The sequence below is a fragment of the Ixodes scapularis genome, unplaced genomic scaffold (genome assembly GCF_016920785.2).
Source record: "Ixodes scapularis isolate PalLabHiFi unplaced genomic scaffold, ASM1692078v2 PGA_scaffold8__174_contigs__length_109621045, whole genome shotgun sequence".
Lineage (NCBI taxonomy): Eukaryota > Metazoa > Arthropoda > Arachnida > Ixodida > Ixodidae > Ixodes > Ixodes scapularis.
The window spans coordinates 6,475,738-6,498,325 of NW_024609883.1; the positions used below are offsets into that span (position 1 = coordinate 6,475,738).

General features: G+C 46.0%; 1 protein-coding gene across 1 annotated transcript in view; it reads left to right on the plus strand.

The window, feature by feature from the left end:
* The window catches only part of LOC115308842, a 36,704-nt gene extending 15,008 nt beyond the window's left edge, over window positions 1-21,696 (plus strand). Inside the window, 4 exon segments of the mRNA XM_040214536.3 lie at window positions 37-487; window positions 21,217-21,380; window positions 21,382-21,434; window positions 21,437-21,696. Coding sequence (XP_040070470.3) covers window positions 37-487; window positions 21,217-21,380; window positions 21,382-21,434; window positions 21,437-21,696 — 928 coding nt within the window.
* Window positions 21,697-22,588: the final 892 nt, after the last annotated feature.

Below are 22,588 nucleotides of genomic sequence, written 5' to 3' on the forward strand. Positions count from 1 at the left end.
TGCTGGAAACACCTCAAAAACTGCCCAGAACGCAAGGTACACTTCAGTCAGCAACCAGAATGAGCTCATAAAAATCAGCGAAGAACTCCTGCGGACGGACATCGTAGGAGCGTGTAACAACAGTTCAGGGCTGTACTCGGTACTGGCAGATGAGCCGGCAGACATTTCGGGAATGGAGCAGCTCAAGCTGGGCCTTCGCTTTGTTGACATGAAAATCAAAACTGCACGAGGAGAGTTTGTAGGCATGGTTTCCCTCGAAGAAATGAATGCAGAAGCCATTTCCAACGCCATCCTCCAAGTTCTCGAGGACTTAGGGCTGAAACTAAAAACCCTTGCGGGCCAGGGATATGACGGTTGCTCTTCAATGTCAGGATGCATATCCGGGGTACAGGCTAGGATCAGGAAACAGCAGCTGCCAGCCTTGTACTTCCACTGGGCCTCACACCGCCTAGACTTGGTTGTGAACAAGGCCAACTTGGTGCCAAAGGTGAGAAATGCGGTGGCCTCTGTCAAAGCAGCAATCAAGTTCTCCAGAGGAAGTTCCCTCAGAAGGAAGCACGCACCCGCGCTGCCTCTACTACGCCACACTCGGTGGAGCTCAAAGTACAAGAGTGTCCGCTTGTTGCACCAGAACTTTATGAGCGTTATGGAGGCGTTGGGGAAACTCCTGTCATCTACGAGATCAATTCAGTACACGATCACAACACGGTAACCTAAAGGTACCTATAACATAGGTCCCTATAGTAAAGGGAGATGGAGATCATATTCACACGGTACCTTTAAAAGTACCTTTAAAGTAAACGGAGCTCTCCAACCTTTGTTTGCAGCTACAGGGAGTAGTCTCGGAGCCGTAAGTTCCAAATAAAAATGATACTTTGTTTCTTGTCGTTTCATGTGTTGTTGGAACTAGAATCTTAGGAAGTCAAAATTGTAAAATAGATGGGACCACAAACGTGATACAATAGGAAGAAAATGATACCCCCGGTAACAGGTAGTGGCGGCGGCAAGAGCAGCGGGAACCTATGGCGGGGACGACAGACGCAATGGCTGCTATCCCTCCTCCCGCATGCAACGACGACGAATCACACTCTTCTGCGCAGGAGATTTTCATTGCGAAGGTTTTGTCAGCTCTTGAGCCAGTGAACTGGGGTGCCAGCTGTAGAGGGCACCAGCGAAAAGAAAAAAAACACGCTAAGTGCACCGGTCCGAGTCGGAGATGTGGACGCTCATTCGCCTACGGCAGGATAATTTAGTGGAACTCCAGCGACACAGAACAAACTCTGGTGTTTACGAGACAATCCGCGTCGGCCTGGAGAGGCTGTCCACCGTGAAGACACGCAAGCAGGTCAGTGGCAAAATAGACGACCCGAAACAGCCATACAGGGCACGCTCGCACAGCTTGGCCAAACACGCTCTTTGTTGTCGCTAGGACGGCTTTTTTTTTTTTTCTCCTAGTTTATGCCGTAACCAAACCTGGTCAGTTTGTTCCTGGGGCTATATATTTAATCGGCCGGTTTCATTCAGATTCAGGCAGTGGGTAAGAATCATATTTTTTGCTTTTCTTTATATTTTTATATGTTGTGCCGCATACTTTACCTAGAACAACGCTTTTTACTTTAATCGTCGGAAAGTTTTAGTTTTCGGGAAATAAATTCTCAAAAGTGCGGGGAAGAACAATGTAGTTTTGACCGCTGTCGCGTCAGCATGTTTGAAGCTCGTTTGTTTGGTTCTATACTATTAAAAGCACAACCTTTATAATATTTTGTGGTAATCTATGTATTACTGAGTATTATTTCCTCTAAAATGATATTTTCTACTAATAATTGAAATTTTTTTTAAAGATAGCCAAACTTGCCACCTCTGACGATTATGCACGAAGATTCAGAATTAATTTTTAGGTGAAACTTTTAATGTATGACATTCAATTTTTTTTTCTCTGACAGAGCGTTTCATTGCCTTTCCAAAAATTTATGTTTTATTTGTCTATGATTTTTTTATACCGAAAAATAGATTTTGAGAAGGATGAAGTTTTCAAAATTTGGCCAAATTCAGCGCGTCATTAAAAAAAAGCCCATTTTTAATATTTTTTATTTTCTCTTATTTTACTCTTCTGATATCCTTCTTTTATCAGGCATATATTTTGATAGGTGTAAAGCAGTTGTTTAGCAATGCCGAGCGTCTCAATATGCTGTAAAACAATAACCGCTGACAGCAGATTTTATGACAACTGCCGCCTCTTTCAAGCGCAAAGTTCTCAAAGAGAAGTAAACAAACATCGGCAAAATCATCTCAGCTCCCATCGGCAGATAATGCTCGTTTCTGCTGTGGCTATAGAAGCGCTCCTAACGTTATCGAGTTGCGTGGTCGACTGTGCCGCGAGATGGACCTTGGACCCACCAGTGTGAGCACTCGGCAGCGGGATACCCGAGCTGCCGCTTCCGACCGAGAGCCATGTCGAACGTACCTTAACCCCGCAGAGCTTGAAGGAAAGCTCTCACGTATCAGTTGCGTAATTTGTGTGTTTACCGCGGAAGCATCCAACCGCTCGTTAAAGCCGATCCACGGGAAACGCAGAACATGAAGAAAATTGGTGGAGCCCAAACAGGCGGGACACATTTGTCAGTGTTGTATAGGGTCTTTGGCTCTTAGTCCTAGCCCCTCGTGCAAAGAAGGTTTGAAATTCATCGAGTGGAACCGGGAGCGTTTGGCAGAGTACTCTTTCGCCGTGTGTGCGCGTACTAACTATCTGTGAATGCTATGGCTGAGACGTACAGTGGGAAGCGCGTTTTCTGTGCGGACTATCGACGACGGCATAAGAAAAATGTGCTGTGGCAGGCACGCTTCAGGTCTGTGAACGATCTGGATCTGAAAATACTCAGGCAAGTTTTGGATCCTTCAACTCCCATCTCGGAGACGGATCAGCTGTGCCACAGCTGCTTCAGGTATTTCAGTTCCCTCGTTGTAGATCGGCATGAAGCATGCAAAGCCGGACCCTCGGATGCCCACGACGAGGACTTCGTTGACAAAACAACGTCTGTCAAGGAAATAGACGAGTGTGTATCATCGCTGCAGATAGAGATCTCACCATTCAGGATGCCAGCTGAATTGAGAAAAAAGTCTGCTCGTTTATACGCGCAAAAAAAGCAAAGTCAACTCGAAGAAGCGGTAAAGAAACGAATGCGGCGTAAGATCAGTGACGCGTATGATGTGCCACAGCAGACAACTGGAGCATCTTCGTCCACAATACCCTCCGGGCGGCCACTCCGGCGCCACCGTCGCTTGCGCTCCCCAGCGCCGCCCGTGGTCGACCTAAGAACGATTGGTATGTTCCCATCTGAAAATGGCGGCTCGCACGTGCGATCCGACGGTGCTCTTTTGCGGCTTCAGAAGGATTGACGAGGTCGCAGAATATTTCAAAGAAAAGTCACTGAAGTTAGGGGAGCAACTTTATGCGGGCCATCACGTGTTTGGCGTGAAAGAAGAAGTCCTTCATTCTACAGCTCCCAGCGAAGTTGTAGGGAAATGCCTTGCGCAGATGAAGTCTGCTGTTTACAACGTCCGGCTTCAGGTGAGCGTGCCACCCGGTTCGGTTTCGCGTACCCCTCCCTCCACTCCTCATTTATAGTTGCTCTGATTTCTCGGTTCAACCGTGCATTACACACTTTTTTTTTTTTTGTTGCTACGGCAGCTTTCAGCGCACCCGAGACTCATCGTGGGCGCGAGCTGCACCTGCAAGGCTGGCATGCGTGGGTGGTGCAAGCATGGAGCAGCGCTCGCGACTTTTGTGAATAGCGAGAAGCACACTGCGTGCACGGACCGCCCTTGTGCCTGGGGCACGGTGAAAGAAATACATTTAGGTGCTGACTCTCTGTCTCGCGCGGCGACCACATTGTGTTCGGCGCACCGAGCGCGCTTCAGTCGCACGGGGATAGATGGCACGTATAGAGGGGCTTGTGAAGGCTTGTGTAGAGGGCTTGTGAAGATAATTATGCATTCTTTACTCGGTCCCTGTTTACTGTGTTGTGAAATGATGGATTTATGTTGGCGCACTGGCACTGATTGCCTTTTCCCCCGTACGGTTCCTGTTTCTTTTTTTTTTTTTTTTTTATTTTAAACGAGAACATGCCGATGATGACTCAACATGACAAAAATACTCGTATAGATATAAAAGTTCCCGGCATAATCTACTTGGCCTTCAATAATTTAGAGTAAACACCTAGGTCATACTCGTATGTTTTGTCAAACATGTTTGGTAACCGTTCAGTAAATTGTTTACACACATTGCGTGGCTTTATATGAGGTCGGGTGATTTTTTCCACCCTGCTCCTGCCTTATGGAACAAAAATAAATTCTAATAATGTTACATACTGGGGCTAGATAATTGTTTACATGCGCATAAAGGTTTTATGCAATACAAATAGTTTATACATACAATGTCTAAGTATATGGTCAGCTAGAACGAAAGGGACAAACACAGACAGAGAGAAACAGAGACATACACACCGCTGTGTGTGTCTCTGTTTCTCTCTGTCTGTGTTTGTCCCTTTCGTTCTAGCTGACCATATACTTAAATTATGTACCAACTAGCTCAACTTCAACCTGTTATACAATGTCCACTTGTACTGTGGAACATACAAACCTAGTGAGAAGAAAGAATTCCTATTTATGATCTAATTGTGACTGAAATGATGACACAGTATGATGACATACTGACTGACATGGTGACACAGTGATTGAAAGTCAAACAATAGTAGCGGTTATAAGACATAAATCACTTTTCATCTATACTCTCACAATATTGTGTCACCCCGTCTTACAGGTAAAAAAAAAATACCTGACAAATATTTTTGCTTTAAAATGTACATAAAAGCTGAATTCACTCCAAACTATAAAAGAACGCCATCTCCTACATCCTGCGTTTCTCGCCCATGCCCTTAAACTAAGACGAGCGCTGCTTTGCTGATTTCTTTATTTCTTGAGCTTGTTTGTTCCTACTCATTGTAATATGCTTACAGTGTTGTCGCATTCGCATGCTGAAGTAGTAGTGGAGCACTGGGCAATTGTTTCTTCTTTGTGTTCAGCGCATGGAAACGTTAGTGTGCATGTGTCAAAAACACTGTCGATTGCGTCCCAGTAGACAGTCTGGTGGATTTTATTTTCCACGAAGAACTATTCCGCTTTCGTCAGTAGCTGGAAAAGGTTCTTGTTGGGGTGTATAAGGCCTCCTCTGTTCTTCACGTTTGTCAGTGCTGCTTCAGTAGAAGTGTTCTTGTCAATGCTGAAAGCGGATCGGCATGCAGGGCAGCGTGTAGCTTTTTTATTTTCACGCTCAAAAACTCAGTCACATAATATAGCATGCAAACCACAGCCTTGGTTTCTTGAGCCTTTTCTGTCCAGACATTTTCGCATTCCCAGACTTCGACAGAAATTAGACTGTCAAGCTTGGTCTTCACTTGGTCAACGAGATGAGGAGACTAGGTAGTAACTAGTGATCGGCCCTCGGGATAGCACGACGCCACTGCTCCAGGCGAGCGTCATTCGATGGAGCTTTAAACAAGGACACTCGCTCTGCGCAGTTCCGGTACCCCGAATTGAAGTTGGGAACGACGCACGTCTTTCTCATCCTTAAAACTTCTTCGGGTTAAGGCTTATCTTCGTGCACGATGGTGGCACCGGTGATTGACACAGCACCAAAGCAAAACATGAGGCCAGCAACTGACCGCACACCACCACCACACCGCAAAAAAGGCGACAGAGCTACGCCCCCGACACCGTGGCCGTCGAGGAGAGACATACCCACGGTGCTCACACCTCAGCACCCTCCGCGGCGGCGCGGAACAACTACACTTCGTTTCACCTTATGTTGTACCGCAGCGAAGGCTAGATGCGCGAGCTCATGGCGTTGGCAGCTGCTCTTAAGTCACGAGAGCTTGTGCCGCCAGGATGTGCCCCAGAGCAAGGAGCTCGCGCTTGTAGCCTTTCCTGCGGTACATCATAAGGTGAAACAGAGTATACTCCTTGTTTGAGGCTAGCTCCGAACACGATCTGGTCGCTCGTTCCCCGTGGGAAGAGCGGCCAGAGTCACCACCTAAATGTTTCTTCCACCGTGGCCTGGGGGAAGCCGTCCTCGCGGCCCGTTCTCGACAAAAAGAAAAGGATTGATGAGCTCTTCCCACGTAAGAAATCTAACAGCAACCCCAAACGCGGGGAAGAAATACATATATATATCTTTGACAAACCGCACTCATGCTTTCACAATCTATTTTGATACTGCCACTCTTTTCAGGCTACAAGAGTCAGCTGGGCAGTCCTGTGGTGAGGCCGGCTTCACCATCACTGCTGCTGCTAGGCCGGGAAGTCGGGGAGGGCGGTAACATACCAATAGTTTTTATTTCGTCGGACAGATGGCGCCACGGGTTTTTTCGAAACACCAGCGCCCGGAGCGTATATGCGCCGAGTGGGAAGCAAACGTGCGAACAGCATTCCAGAAGAGCGCGTCTATCAGTGAAAAATTTCAGTTGCTCACACTGTTTCCAAACGATATGAGCAAGCAGCCAATACTGAGCGTTGTTCCCGAGAAAACCATGTACTTGATCGACAAAGCAAGACGCCTTAAAGCAGCCCAGGGAGTATGGGCACTTCCTGATCCATACACTCCGCACACGCTCAGAGAATCGGATATCGCGACGGCTTGTCGTGTTTTCTTAGAAGACAAGATGAGCTGCTCCATTCAAAGTCCGAGCAAGAGAGACGTCATCGCGTTAAAAACATCGGGGTCGAAGGAGTTTGTAGTGAAACGATATATGACGCGCTCTATTCGTGAATCCTACTCTCTTCTGATGAAAACCTATCCGGACATCAAGCTTGGCCTAACCAAATTTTATACGCTACGTCCGAAGTGGGTGAAAATTTCTCCGTACAGAGACCAGTGCGTGTGTGCAATGAACCTTTTCCAAGAAGCGTTCTGCGCACGCGCGGGCGCCCGATGCCAAGCGGCGGAAGTCAGCACGAAAAATCGAGGAAATTCGGAAGGAGGCTGTGGATCAGCGAGTAGAACACGTAATTGCAGCATGTATATATTTATGTTACACAAAAAAGAAAATGGACGGAAAGAAAAATACGACGGTTGGGTGGACGCCACAGATACCCCTCTTGAAAATCGCGTTAGGCGTGCGCGGCAGCTCAGAGAGCGAAGAAACTGGTAGCGTAGTTCCCATTATCAATCGGTAGCGCAGGTAGGTCACGTCCTCAATTTTTATATCATGCACCCACCGCCTGGTGCCGTCGGTATGTGGAAAAGGTCCATTTGTGCGAACTTTCAACTCGTGGTGGCATCAGTCAACAACGCCTCATCCCGCGCTTTCTCTGAAAAGGACATTACTTCTCTCTGCATATGCTCCAACCCTTCAGAAGCCTGTATGCTGCTAAAATGCAAAGAATGCCCTGGAGTGAGGAGTCTAAGTGCACGTACACTATGTCTTCATTGTCAGGAGGACATTCAACTGGCGATTTGGGAGTCAGGAAACTTGATAAAGAAGACGCTTACTGTGGCCGGGTTCCTCAAGCTGACAAGAGATTGCGTGGAAAAGTACATTACTCATGAATACATTACGAATATTCAAAGAAAAGCAATACGAGATGTTAAGGCGAATGTAACACAAAGGTTAATTGTGTTACACTTTGACTTTGCAGAAAATTGGAGCATTGTTCTTCCAAACGAAGTGCAAGGCTACTACTGGCGTAAACAGCAAATCAGCATTTTCACATGTGTTGACACAACCGCCAACGGAGCAAGAAGCTTTGCCACAGTTAGTGATGATCTTCGACACGATTCTGCACATGCCCTTCTGGCGCTAAGAACCATCATTATGATCCTTGAAGAGGAAGAACCCATCTTCAAAACGATAATATATGTGTCGAATGGCGCCGTGATGCACTTCAAAAACAGATTTCAGTTGTATGAAATGGGGAAAAATCACGTCCTGTGGCGGTGGTTGTTCTCTGCAAGTGGCCACGGAAAGAACGCCTGTGACGGCATTAGTGGCCTTCTAAAGCACCATGCCACATTACACAACATCAGAGAAACTGCCAATTCCGCAATCCTAACTTCTCGCGACTTTGTGTCTGTCCTAAAAGCGAAGCAAGTCAAAACGCGCATTATTGACTTGCCCACCGAAGAACTTACGAAGTTCAGAGAAGAGATGAAGGAAAACTGGAGCGGCATTCGCCAAGCGCCTGGACTGCGTTCGTGTCATGTTTGGTATAAGCAATCACCTGAAGCCTCCAACGGAAACAGGGTGCACGTAGCTAGGACTGCAGAAGAAATTAATTTTTAAACTAGAATCATTACCTCGGTTTTGACGAGTGCCCAATGTATAAGGTTGCATTGTGCTGTGCCTCGAGCATTCAGCTGCCTAGCTTACACTAAGTAAATATATCTTATGTCACTGAAGCCAATTTAGTTTTCACGTTTCCATGTTTATTAGCTATGCAAGGAACTACTGATTTAATTACATTATGAAAAATGTGTGACCATAATAAACAGTTTGTATTGTTAAAAGATTCTAATTTAGCTTGACCATAATGTTGTTCTTCAGTAGTATTTCATAACACAGCAAACTTGGTTACAATAGCTCTGCTATATTGTAAAAAAGAACATGCCAGAATGTCCAGCTCCTTCCCCCAAGAAAATACTTTGCGACTACTCGAACAATCCTCCTCACCGTCAACAAATTCATTCGCGCCTATTTCTCTCTATTTGTTTCCCTTTCCTCTCCCTCCCCCAGCCTGCCCGAGACTTGTGACTGCCAAAGTGAGATAACATTACGCGCAAGCATACCTCTTTCCCGTTTTTCAGATATGCAACAACATCAACAACTCCGTACGGTCCCGAACTTCATATCCGTATATCACACGTCCATACTGCCCCGCAAAGTATCGCACTCTTCCACACTTGGAATGGACGTCGCTCAGTTGCATTTTTCTTTTGCTTGCTCGTATGCAGGAACGCAGGCACAAGTTCAGGCTCTTCGGAAAAACTCATAATTTTCCGTGAACGTATTTCCCTGCTGTGAACATGTTTTCGGAGCTTCGGGTAAACATAGTTCTTTTTCACAGTTTAATCCGTAATGTCAACAGATACCAAAGTCATTACTTATAAATCAGGTGTGATGTTTGAAGGTAAACATGTTTGAGAGAATTCTCTCTGGTTGGGTATATAATAAAGAGATGAGATAATCCGCCAACCAAAAATTGAAATAGTAGCGACCCTACGTTTCGAAACCGTTCGTTTCTTCTTCAGGGGGATGAATGAAGGACAGCAGCTTCTTCTTCTAGATGTTGAGCGACTTCTTTTTCTTTTTCATTGGTCTTAGTAGGCTGGTCTGCCGGCCTCCAAGATGTTATAACAGACTGCGCACGGCACGACCAGCCTACTAAGACCAATGAAAAAGAAAAAGAAGTCGCTCAACATCTAGAAGAAGAAGAAGCTGCTGTCCTTCATTCATCCCCCTGAAGAAGAAACGAACGGTTTCGAAACGTAGGGTCGCTACTATTTCAATTTTTGGTTGGCGGATTATCTCATCTCTTTAGGTGTGATGTTGTCCTTTACGTGGTGTCAAAACTAATTGATAAGCGTAAAATCACAAATGCAATATTTTTCGGGTGTAGTTCCAGTTCACAAAGGCGTACGTGATTTTTTTTACAAAAGTCGAGTTCCCCAATATTAATTTTGTTTTAAATATTTGTTGGCTATATTTAGATTGCTAGGAAACAATATACACGTTTTCTTCCCACTACGTTATGCTCGACTGTATCAAACACGGCGCTGATGAAAATTCCCCCCAAAATTCGCCGTTGGCGGCTGCTGTTTCACAGCATATTCAGACGCTCGGCATTGCTAAACTACTGCTTTACACCTATCAAAATATATTCCTGATAAAAGAAGGAGATCAGGAAAGTAAAATAAGAGAAAATGAAAAATATTAAAAATGGCCTTTTTTTTAATGGCGCGCTGAATTTGACCAAATTTTGAAAACTTAATAATTTTCAAAATCTATTTCTCGGTATACAAAAATTATAGACAAATGAAACATTTATTTTTGAAAAGGCAATGAAACGCTCTGTCAGAGAAAAAATATTGAAGGTCATACATTAAAAGTTTCACCTAAAAATTAATTCTGAATCTTCATGCATAATCGTCAGAGGTGGCAAGTTTGGCTATCTTTAAAAAATTTTCAATTATTAGTAGAAAATATAATTCTAGAGGAAATAACACTCAGTAATACGTAGATTACCACAAAATATTATAAAGGCTGTGCTTTTAATAGTATAGAACCGAACGAGCTTCAAACATGCTGCACGCGACAGCGGTCAAAACTACATATTTCTTCCCCGCACTTTTGAGAATTTATTTCTCGAATACTAAAACTTTCCGACGATTAAAGTAAAAAGCGTTGTTCTAGGTAAAATATGCAGCACAACATATAAAAATATAAAGGAAAACAAAAAATATGATTCCCACCCACTGCCTGAATCTGAATGAAACCAGCCAATGTTTTGATTAGAACTACCTTATTTAGCGCTGTTGTTCTCTGTGTGCCGCCTTCGTGGCTCTGAGGGAAAATGAATTATCTTCGTTCAGTGGGTTAGCTCTACCTGGAGCTCAGAAGATGTTGACAATAAAAAAAATTAATTGCCAATGCCCCGCAGCTATTCATCTGCACTGCAAAAAGAAAATGTGGATGAAAGATTGTATTCGGATGGCAACAAGCCCTAGTTGGTGAATAAATCACATCACCCCTACATTATTTTTCTCCAGGGCAAAAAAGAAAAGCCTGACCACTGGGTCAGGAAAGGTCTCCTTGCCCTTCTACTATGACCTCCACAGGTTCCTGGGGAGCCTGCCCGTCAATGATTCAAACCTGGTGGACAACTCGCTCCCCCATGCAGATGTTGTCGAGGTATTTACTAATTTTGTATGCTTTGAATTATGGCGAAGGCAGAATTGTGCGATTCAACCTTTTAATAAGCTTGGAGACAGTGGTTAACAAAACTCCTGGAATGTTAAGGTAAACATTTCAGTTACGGATTCGTTGTTATAAGCTGGAATCAAAGCAACTGTTGAGTGTGCGGAAGCAGGTGTGACATTTGCCATCACCAAAGAAATTTTGTCTGTTTCCCTCGGCACGTAAAGACATGCTTGTGCTATTTGTTTCATGTGCACGGCGAAATCAATCATAGAAAACTGGATTTTCTGTAGATTAATGATGCAAACAGAGTATTGAAGGTTTGATTACTGCAGTACCATGCATTAGAATGCTTGATATTTGTAGCATCCTTTGTGATTTTACTAAACTTGGACTTCTCTCAAACATAGAGAAGTCACAAAACTTACTGCCAACAAGCAGAAGACAGAGGGGTGCCTATGTTATGTCCTCTCCTATAAAGAGTGATTCCAACAAGTATGACATATTTCGTCTGTAAAACCCTTGCAGAGAGGAAGACACACACATGCATATAGGCAGAATTACCCAAAGCATGAACAGGATGATACTGCCATCTGAATGCCTTCTTCAGGCTCAAGGGTCTTGCAACTCTGTAAGAGCTCAAAGTCCACTCTGTTAAGGAGATAAGCAGTAGCTTATATGTCAGTTTTGAAATCCCACCTACTTTGAAGATTTTACATGCTCCCAAATTATGACAAATTCGGGAGCATGAGAGGAGAAAAAAACTTTTCGTATTTTGCGCTACCTTTATTTGTGTAATCTGTAACCAACTAGTCCATTATTCGATTTTAGTACAGGTCTAACTGTATGAAAGCAACTTTTTTACGGCGATTCTCAACCTCCTGCACTCCTATTTTGGTCAATGAAGATGGTGGCACGATTAACTTCGATGGCCTACGATTAAAATGTAAAGACGAAAATGGTGGTTGTCCTGTCTCGGCTTCCTATTTATTAAAGCTTGGATCCAGGTGACCTCCACGTTTGTGTTGGTACCGTAGCTCTTTCCCAGTTCATAGATATTGGTGAAACACAAGGATGTCTGGATTTCAAGGGAACGCTTGGACTTTAATGGTAACGTTTAAGGGTTCCCGTTTGCATCCACTTGCCATCTGAGTGCATTAGCAAAGTTTAGGGGGTGAGGGGAGGGGGGGGTCAGGACATCCTGACCCCTGTAAAATTAAAATAAAATACATACAAAGTTTCTGTCAGTAATGCAGTTTCGTATCACACAGTAAGTGTTCTTGATCCTTGAATCATCATGTATGCTAAAATAAAATTGTAGCACCAAACCCAAAAACAATGTGCTTTAGGTAAACAAAATAACGCATTTCTAAAGCATATACTGATAACCACAGCAACGATGAAATGCATGGTGGAATGCATTGCATGGTGATTTTTGTTTGGTCTACTTGAAGGTGCACTCTATTGGCTATTTTCATCATGTTTTAAAGCCTTTCATCTTAAGAACACCAGGCGCTGTGAATATCTGATTCACTTGAGAAGGCTGTTGAGCGAATCTGCCGCCACAGCTACTAAAGCGCAGCTCTTAGGCGCCCGTTTCCAAATTGAGTGTGTGGGGGCGCTCGGCCAGCCACGCGGCGGCCAGTCGGCAACTAGCTGGGGAGCAGTTCCCGGTTCCCACCGTCTTAAAGGGGCACTGACGCCCCAAAGGCCGTATTCTTCTTTATTGTCTAAAACGATGCAAGTTGTAGTCATAGACATGCAAAAAAAAAAAAAATGCATTGCGAAAAAAAATCTTTTTGCGCGCGCGCCTTTTTATTTTTGGCGTTTATATCTCCCGCGCTCACCTCCTTGCTTCTTTTGATCGGCGACGTCAAAAATCTGGAAATTTAGAAGCTTTGTAGGCGACATTTCTGTAACATTTAATAACGGCAATCGTAAAACATGTTTTTTTAACGCAATCGCGAACGCACTACGGCCTTTCTTTTTGAAATACCAAAAATCAGAGTTTGGTGTGATGTCGCTTCCTGGATTTGTATCCTCCTTCGGAAAACTTGGCGGCGCTCCAGCAGAGGTTTATCGGCGAGTCGGGGAAGAAAGAGTTTTTTTCCTTGCGCCGGCACCCTTCTATCCCGCCTGCTCACCTCCTCCTCGCTTCGGGTCGCGGTAGCAACGGCACTTTGCTTCACAGGGTGAAGCAGAGGTCTGAAAGAAACTAGAGTCGCAGGAGACCGCAAAATTTGACTCACTGCACTGGCGCGGATCGTGCGGGAACTTCAAATTCGGCATTTGGAAATTGTTTTTTTAATTCACAAATACTGAATTCTCAAGTTTCGAATTTTGAGGGTAATGTCCCCCGGCATCATTTTCAATCGTTTCGGATAATAAAATAAAATATGATTTTGGTGTGACAGTGCCCCTTTAAGGGGATGGCCTGAGCGGCCGACGGTAGTTGCTGCCCGGAGCGGTTCGCCAGAACTGTACTGGAGCATCATGGTAATAAACCCTGCTTGACCCCAAGGAACAAGTCGTCCGGTTGATCACCTGCAGCGGACGGCGGAAATCGAAAGCCACATCTGGCGCCCAACAGGGATTCTGTCGTCCGTGATCTTTTCGGCCAGACGGTTCGTCCTGCTTTTATACTTTGCATTTCTTAATTTCGGCATACCAAGTTAATGAGAAAGCAAACGCATAACAAGCCTTCGGGTATTTGTAGAGCCCTTCATATACGCAGATTACGTTCGGATCATCAGCGGATATCTGCAGTCAACTAGAGGATGCGGATAAAAATTAATAAGATTTGACGGATTGTGGATCGAATGCGGATACCTGCTGTTCCGAATCTTGTCAAATTTGCCTTTGATGTCCAGTTCATGAGTAGGCCTTCGACAAGTGGGCGGAATACTGTGTGCTACATCTTGGCACATGTTCTTGTTGATTGCCTAGGAGATATGCTTATGGCTAGCAGTAATTTCATTTGCCGAGTTCAGGAGCCTCCTGGGGAAGACGTGGAGTTCTGTCTAGAAGACGAAGCTCCAGTTCACAGCTCGCTGAGCTGGACTACTTGGTGTAGAAGACACAGCCAGAGCCTGAGCCACAGCTGTGGAAGAAGCAGCCAAAGAGGAAGGCTAAAGAAGACAGCTGTGAAGGCAGGCTGGCCACCCTAAACAACATTTCTACCGCCCTTACATCACCGACAGAGGATGATAGCAAGCCATATTGGGAAGGCTCATCGCTAGCCGGGTTAGAAAGCAACCAGATGAAAGGCGGAGCTGGTTTCAAGTACTTATGCTTAATTATGGCACACTCTGGAGAGCTCGGAGATGGTGTCCAGGGAACAACCTAAAGAAATGTAGTTTATCATCGTCACTGCCACATCCATTTTTAGACCAGCTTGTTTGAAGCAGTGTCTCAACTAAGAATGGGTGAAAGAAAATTAGTCTGTTCCAGAAATTTAGCAATGTCAAGATTCATCCACGCAGCTTGTAATAGTTTTTGTTTTCATCATGTTCTGATTGATTTCGCAATGTTAAAAAAAATATGTATGTATGGTTTTGTTCCGAAATAGTTTAACCCGTTCAGTGTCAAAGACTCTTGAATGTATAATTTCAACGGCGCAGCTATCCCGTTTGTGTATTTTATTTTACTGTTGTTGTAGTTTCTCTTTTTTTTTTTTTTGTCAAGTGTATTTCGGTGTACTGCAATACTCGCACAAAAGCACAAAAGTGCTTTCGTGAGACGGATTCAAATGTTTGTAAAATGAAGCGAAAATAAACTATTACTATTACTAATGTTGCCTGGCAGCGCGATTTTGCTCTCATTTTGCTCACATGTTTCATCACCTTTATTTAGCTCTACTACAGGTTTGAAGCTAAACATTTGTCATTCATAATGGGGAAACAGGAAAGTGAAATGTCATAGCCTGGCTTGTGTTTCTTTGACTCGTATTGTGCCCTCACCAAAAGAGGGCTTTATACACTGGTGTGCTTTCAGGTGGTCAAACTATAGTCGGTTACAGGTTAAGAAGCTAGTGGAAGCTCTTCCCCATAATGTGATGCGCCCGCTTCAGACGCCTCCTCAGTCGAGAAAATAGTTCGCTGAAAACGCCCCTTCTGCTTCAATAGATAGATATTGGCTTCAGAGAGACCTTGTAGCGGGCGGCAGCTTGCGCCCCCTAGCCGAGGCAAATTATGTATTTTAGACTTCTACATTACTCGCTCCGGAAGGTTGAAGTAAAAAGAATGCTGTGCAACGAAAATTGTAGCTTCTATAAGTAATGCATATATGGTTGTTGGTTTTAGCTTGATAACATTCCTACACGAATTAGGTACATTCCATGCATTTGCTGCATTTGTTAAAAAAAACTATGTTTCGGGCTTCAAAAGCCCCTGTAATTCGCGTTTTGACAAATCCGAAGTCGTATTTCCTTTTCCGCTATGATTCATGAATCCCAACGTGGAGACAGCGAAATGCAATTCCTCCAATTCTTCATCAAGAGAGTCTGATGCAGCCTCGCCGTCTACGCCAAGGCGCATCTACAAGAAGCATAAGAGCGGCGATGTCCTCAACCGAGTTCCACGGCAGCTGATAATGAACGCGTACATTCAGGTGTGACACGAACCGCCCGCCAAGCCCGGCCAGCCCGGCCTCACTGTGGAGGGGTCCTGCATCAAAGTCAGCAAACTGCTTGGTGTTGGTGTACGCACCATCCTCGAGATTAGGAAGCAGGCGAAAGAAACCGAGGGACAAGTTGCGACACCTTCTTGGAAGCGCCCAGCAAGTAAAGGCAAGAGGCGGCGCAAAGTCAGGTACGGCGACTTCACGTTGTGCACGTGAGATTGTGCGTCCACCGTTTCTTTGGACAGAACGAGGTCCCCACGGTCAAGAAGATAATGGCCGAATTCTGCTCAAGCACTGAACTTCCCTCGTTGAAGGCTCAGACTGTGCGTCGCCTTTTCCACGACATCGGATTCAAGCATGACAAGAGGGAACGAAACTCGCGACTGATTGAAGGAGAGGACATTGTCGCCTGGCAGCAGAAGTACCTGTGTGAGATTGCACGTCCCCGATAAGATGGTCGGAAGATCTTCTACTTGGACGAGACGTGGGTGACGGCAGGGCACACTGTCTCAAGGGTGTGGGTAGACACGACAGTGGCCTCGTCTCACGACGCCTTCATGCGTGGTCTCTCGACTGGCCTCAAGCAGCCATCGGGGAAGGGCCAGCGTCTTATTGTCACCCACATCAGCAGCGATGAAGGCTTCGTCGACAACTGCCTGGACGTGTTCCGTGGACAAAAGACCGGTGATTACTACGAGGAAATGGATGGCGCCCGCTTCGAGAAGTGGTTCGACGGTGTCCTCGACAAACTGCCGACAGGAAGCGTTATTGTCATGGACAACGCTTCTTACCATTCACGGCGGTTGGAAGCAGTGCCGACGACGAGTTCCCGGAAGGACCACATCTGACAGTGGCTGACGTCTAAGAAAATTTCATGGGACCCCAAGATGGTGAAGAAGCAGCTGCTCGACATTGTGGCCTTGGTGAAGCCACAGCACCTAAAGTATCGTGCGGACACTGCTGCCGAGACAGCTGGCTGCTGTGTGGTCAGGCTCCCACCGTATCACTGCGAGTTCAACCCCACTGAACCGATATGGGCGCAGATCAAGAACGGCGTTGCTGCCCGAAACACGACGTTCAAGATTGTCGACGTGGGGAGACTCCTCAACGAAGAAGTTGACAAGGTCACCACTAACAACTGGATTAATGCTGTCAGGCACGTTATTGACATTGAAGCAACGTTCCAACGAGGCAGTGCCACAAGTGCCCACATCCAGCCCATCGTCATCCAGCTGGATGGAGAGGACACCCCATCCGAGAGTGACCTGTGTGGTGTCGAGCCCCTTGACGAAGCGTTCGCCTATGGTAACCGCTGTGGTCGTGGCTGTGGTGGCCTGAGACCCCGAGGACCCTTGTCGATGTCATGTTCTCTTGGAGGACGCCAGATCCCCTAGTACTTGCGCATCCTGGCTTTTGCTTTGCCTTTTTTTTTATTATTTATTGCGTTAGATGACAAGCGAAGACATAGTGCTCCGTCTTCTGGTGGTTTCGCCTTCTCCTCCGTCTTGGCCAATGTACATACTCTTATTGCTGTGACGTGTACGACCCTTGTCTGTTCCTTGCCGTTTTTTGCGTCTATCACTTGAAGAAGGGCGTCCGCCCGAAGCATCGTGTATTCCTTCCTGTCCACCAGGGTTGGGTAGTATCGCGATACAAATGTATCGCGATAGTATTTCAGAAATACATTTCGTATCTGTATTTCTGTATCGCGATACATTTTTTTCACCAGTATCTGTATTCCTGTATCGAAATACATTTGGAATGTTTCTTTGTATCGCAATACAATCAGGATGAAATGTATTTCGTTACATTTCTTGAGAAATACCCCCCCCCCCCCCCCCCGGAAAAAAAAAAAAAACTAGTCCGAACGCACTTTCTTTTTTTTTTTTTTTCTTTTTTACTTCTGTGGGCACCAGAGTCAAGGAGATGCTGGGGCATTGTTATTATGCTGACCATTGCAAGGTTCCTTTTGATTCTGCAAACTATTTTTCTGTTCATCCTCTTCTCTCTTATGAGAAGTGTTGCGCAGTCGGGGACTCGAACCAGGTGGCGTGCCAGGAGTGGAGTCAGAGCATCTTCTGCCGCAGGTCCTTAGGTAGGGATTTTTCGAGTCATTGTTTGCTGGCATCCAATGCCCGCTGCTAACCGTCTCTCTCACCTTAGCGTACAGAATACACCCAGCCGGCAAAGCTGAGTCACATTCCGTTGCAGCACGAGCCTGGCGGTGGTCGACTTGAAATACTAGAAAGACTCACGCTGTGAAGTTCAACACATATTCGAATGCATCTGTGGCTGCGCCCGTAAGATTGCACGTCTCAAGGGTACGTCATCAGCCGACGTGAACGTGACCCGCTGCTCTGGTGATCCGAAACCCAGAAGGACGCCAAAGGTGGCCTCGCTGTGCCATCCCAGACTACACACTCCCGCGACTCGTCTCGTGACCGCTGTTTCTCGGACAACCGTGCACCTGTGCCGGCAATATCAGCTCGCAATCCACGAGGTCTTTGTTTGGATAATGCTAGGCAAAACTTGAGGACTGCAATTGGTGCGTCGGCGGCGGAGGGTCGGTAGTAAGGACCTTCAGAATAGGGATGCTACCATATCGTTTTTTCAACCGTAACAGAAGATAAGACATGTATTCCAAGATGCACTATTCTCAAAAATCCCAAATGACACTGCATGCACGATCTTCAACTAGGTAACCTACAACGAAAGTATGTACTGTCCTTTCATACAGCAGCGTGGTAAAGTTTCATGTTCAAGGCCACACCTACAGATAAAGAATACTAGTTCATTCCACCGTGTCATCATGTGATCAATGTTGACAGGATTCCCTCGTCAGGCAAACAGGATATCATGGAAGGGACCGCGCTCAGCCCTTGATGGAACGTTTTTGTTTGTTTTTTTGGCCCATTGAAGACTCCTTTTCGTCCGAAACCGCTACCTTCAAGGCAAAGTGCCAAGCCTACAGGAAAGAAATTTCGGGATCGAAAACATCCACTTCAAACTTCAAGCTTCATTTCAGTTGGTGTCTCAAAAAAATTTGGAAAATGTATGGCACTATCAGTATTTCTGTATTTGTATTTCTGCCCTCCCTAAATTGTATTCCTGTATTTGTATTTCCAAATACTTTTTGCCTCTTTTTAAAATGTATTTCCAATACGTATCGCGATACATTTTTACAGATATATCTTAGTATCAGTATTTTAGCTACTATTTTAATGTATCCCAGTATTTGTATTTCCAAATACATTTTTGAGTATTTCTGCCCAACCCTGCTGTCCACGTGTTTTTTTCGAGTAGCACAACCATATATTTGCGATTTCGTGTTTAAGCTCATTGCGCATGGCAGCGCCACCCATTCCTTTCGTTACTAAAACATTCAGTTGAAAAACTCGCCCTTGAAACATGGACTGCTCGTGTCCACCAAGACCAAGCTAAATACGATAACAGCACCGCCGTTTAGCGACGAGCCAAAACAAGAAAGTCGATTTATATAGCTACTGCGAAATGGTACTGCGAGATAGCGCCACCGGTCCTTGTGCGACTAAAACTGAATTGAAGTCAGAGTACCAAAAATACAAGGCTCGATGGCACCAAGACGGCAGCTCAATTTGTTTGTTAGTGTGGTCATTATGAGCCTTTAGGCAGCATGTTTTTTGCATTAAAACAAATGGAAAAGGCTTTTTTCGTAAGAACTTTTCGTAGTACAGAATGACAGGCGCGTAAAGTTGTGTTAATTCTTTAGTTTACAAGGTGTTTCGGCGCAATTAATATTGTTTTTATACAACCATGTCTCACAAGTGATTTCAGATAGCGCGTCACAGCATGGGCGCATCCTAACTTCGGTGGTAATCCGCGGCGCGTCCGCTTGGGAGATGGGGGTCGGCATGGCAACCGGTTGAGGTCGCTCGTTCGTCTGAGGTGTCTCTCCCATTCTACGCACACCCATAGACCTCAATTTATCTGTGTTCCCCAGGGTTCAAAGACTCTGCCATGCTGATGTCTACAAAGGCACAGTGCTTCTGGTCAACGTTACACCAGACACTCCGGCGGATGCTATCTTGGACAGCATTCAAGCTGTCGCCAGCAAGGAGGCCTGTCGTACCTGCAACACCACGGTGGAGCAAGGTTCATGGCAGCGGTCAGCATTATGGCCATTGCTCAACGACTTGTAGCGTAAGGGTTCTTGTCACTGGTTAACGTAAAAATCTCCCTGGAGTCAGTGGGAGTGCATAATATTTTTGTGTCTTCCCCTTGATGTGTCGGAGAAGGCACTGGTGCAAGTCCTCACACAGTATGGCAAGGTGAAGGCGATCAACCACGCCACGTTTCGAGATTGCCCGGACGTCAGGACCGGGACCTGTGAGGTAAATATGGACATGTCAAAGCCGGTCCCCAACTTGACTCACGTCCAGGGACACCGGGTGATGGTCGACTACCGCGGTCTGCGCCGCGTTTGCAGTCAGTGTGGGCTTAAGGGCCACATCGGACATGCGTGCAAGACCCCACCCTGCGAACGATGCGGCGTTTTTTGGCATGCGACAGCAGGTTACACGGCCCCTTGCTTGCGGTGTAGCCACAGCCACGCGTGTCCACGGACTGCATCCAGCTTAAGTTCTACGCCGTCGCCGCTCAGCAACCCAGGGAGATCCGCCCACGACCCCCGCAGCGAGTTGTCGCCCCGTCACCCTCCCAGCCCCCGAGAATTCCGGTGACAACTCGGACCCGTCCATCTGTCCGCAGACTCCACCACCTCCCCCCTGTTGTCTGGTCTCCGAAGTGTCGTCGAACGTCGGAGTTTCCGACAGCCATGATGTCAAGCCTAGTCACATTGTGAATATGAACAAAGACTCTCTGACATTCGACATTCCAATGGGACGGATGTTGCCGAGAAGGGCGAAAAGAGTCACTGTAAGAACTACGGGCCATGAGAAATCTTGTTTCACTGTCATTCTGGCCTGCTGCGCTGATGGCACCAAGTTACCACTCATGATCATATTCGAGAAAAACGACGTCCAAGGATGCTCTTTTGTCAGGAGTCATTATGTAATGCAATGTAGAATGCTGGACGGACAGAAATGATGGGGCTGCGGCTGGAGGAATGCTTCTCGCAGCGACCAGATGGATTTTTCCACACAAAGAAGGGCCTTCTGGTGATGGACAGTATGAGGGCACACATCACTGATTTCATTGAGACAAAAATCAAATAAAAAAACTGTGTCCCAGTGATAATTCCTGACGGCATGACGAAGATGCTGCAGCCGCTAAACATAGCCGTGAACCGCAGTTTCAAAGCTATCTTGCAACGTTTGTGGGAGGCCTGGATGACATACAACGACCAGAATTTCAGAAAAACCGGGTGCATGTTGCACGCATCATATGGGCTTGGAAATTGCGCCTTGGGAAGAGACCGCGCAGTCAGTGCAGCTGCGCAACACAAATCCCCGACTATTGTGGCTTGCCGACCTGCTACCGCTTGTGTATTTTCGATAATGTTCAAGTTGTTGCGTTCATTCGCGATGCAATCTCGTGTTGTATTGTGGCTTGTCAACCTGCCTTTGTTTGTGTACTTTCGTTTACGTTCACATGATTTCCCTCGCCCCCATCTGCTGGTGCACGATGGGAGCCACAACAGGAGACGTCGGGGACTCAACAAGAACGGCGGAGTACGCCACCTCCTGCAAGCACAAGAAGTTTCATTTGGACCTATTCCCGAAAAGTTTCCCAACGCAAAGCTGTGTGCAGCCTTTGCAAAAGCCCACTGCGAACCCCATCAGGCACTACCACAACTCATGAACCATCTGAAAAGGCACGCCAATCTGTATGTGGAGTTTCAAGCGACTGCATAGTTAAGCCCGCTAATCAGCCAAGTGTTGCTGATGTGCTGAAGAAAAAAACGGCGGTGCTGCAAGCGAAACAGAAGGCTTTGGAAGATTCTTAAGATTATTGCACTCGACCTGCAACCGTCCACAATTGTGCAAGACCGGGGATTCCAGGATCTTTTGAAGGAGGCAGCCCCAGGTTATCTGCCATTATCATGAACAATGCTGTCGCATGCATTAGTGCTGAAGTTGTACGACGACACCAGAAAGATGGCTTGACTTGAGCTACAGAATATGTTTGAGTGGCATGGAGTCTCTCGTTCACCTGACATGTGTACGTCCAGAGCAACTGAGAGCTACATCAGCCAACTCTTCCTAGATGATCTTCAGTCCTGCTCCTTTTGCCATGACTTCACTTCAGGCCGTCCGAACTTGCTGCGCAGTCGGCGCCATTTTTGCCTTCTTCGGTGCGCATTGGTGTGAATGGTGCGTCTGTCGTACAATTGGTTTGTGTGCTGGCTTTGCGCTTTGGTTTTGCTCAGTACTGGTCCATGGCATGCAGGTTTTGACATGCAGAACAAGTATTTTGTACCAGCGTGTTCAAGCGACTACAAGACAGGGAAGACAGTGCATCAAAATATTCTGGCGGAATAGTTAGTAAGACATACTAAATTACAAATAGCGCTAGGACAAGGACAGACAAAGAAGTGGGCAGGACAGGCGCTAACTCACAACTGACGGTTTTAAATACGAGAAAGAAGAAGGTGAAGGAAGTGGCTTGTTTTTAAAAAGAAGAGAGAAGGAAATGTTTTCAAGGGTTAGAAAATGACCTCTAGACCGTGAAAGACAAAAATAAGAATTAAAAATTAAAAAGTGATCGCTCATAGGTTGCCAATCAGTGTCTCGTACAGCCTATAATCCATTTTACACCGAACAGGCCTTAGAGCATGGCCGCCGTTGGGGCTCGCAGAGCCAGCCGGTACACTAAGGCATGTCTTGTAGAAACGCACTTCCCTCCACGGCTTTGAGCGTAAGATCTTGCTGATCCGTTTGGCGTTCTGCAGAGATGGACTTGCATGGCCGAACAATGCACTGATGTCTTCTGGCACCACGTTACGCCTGATCGAGAAGGAGCAGAATTTTGGTTTGATCTTGCACTGATCGGCAACCTATGAG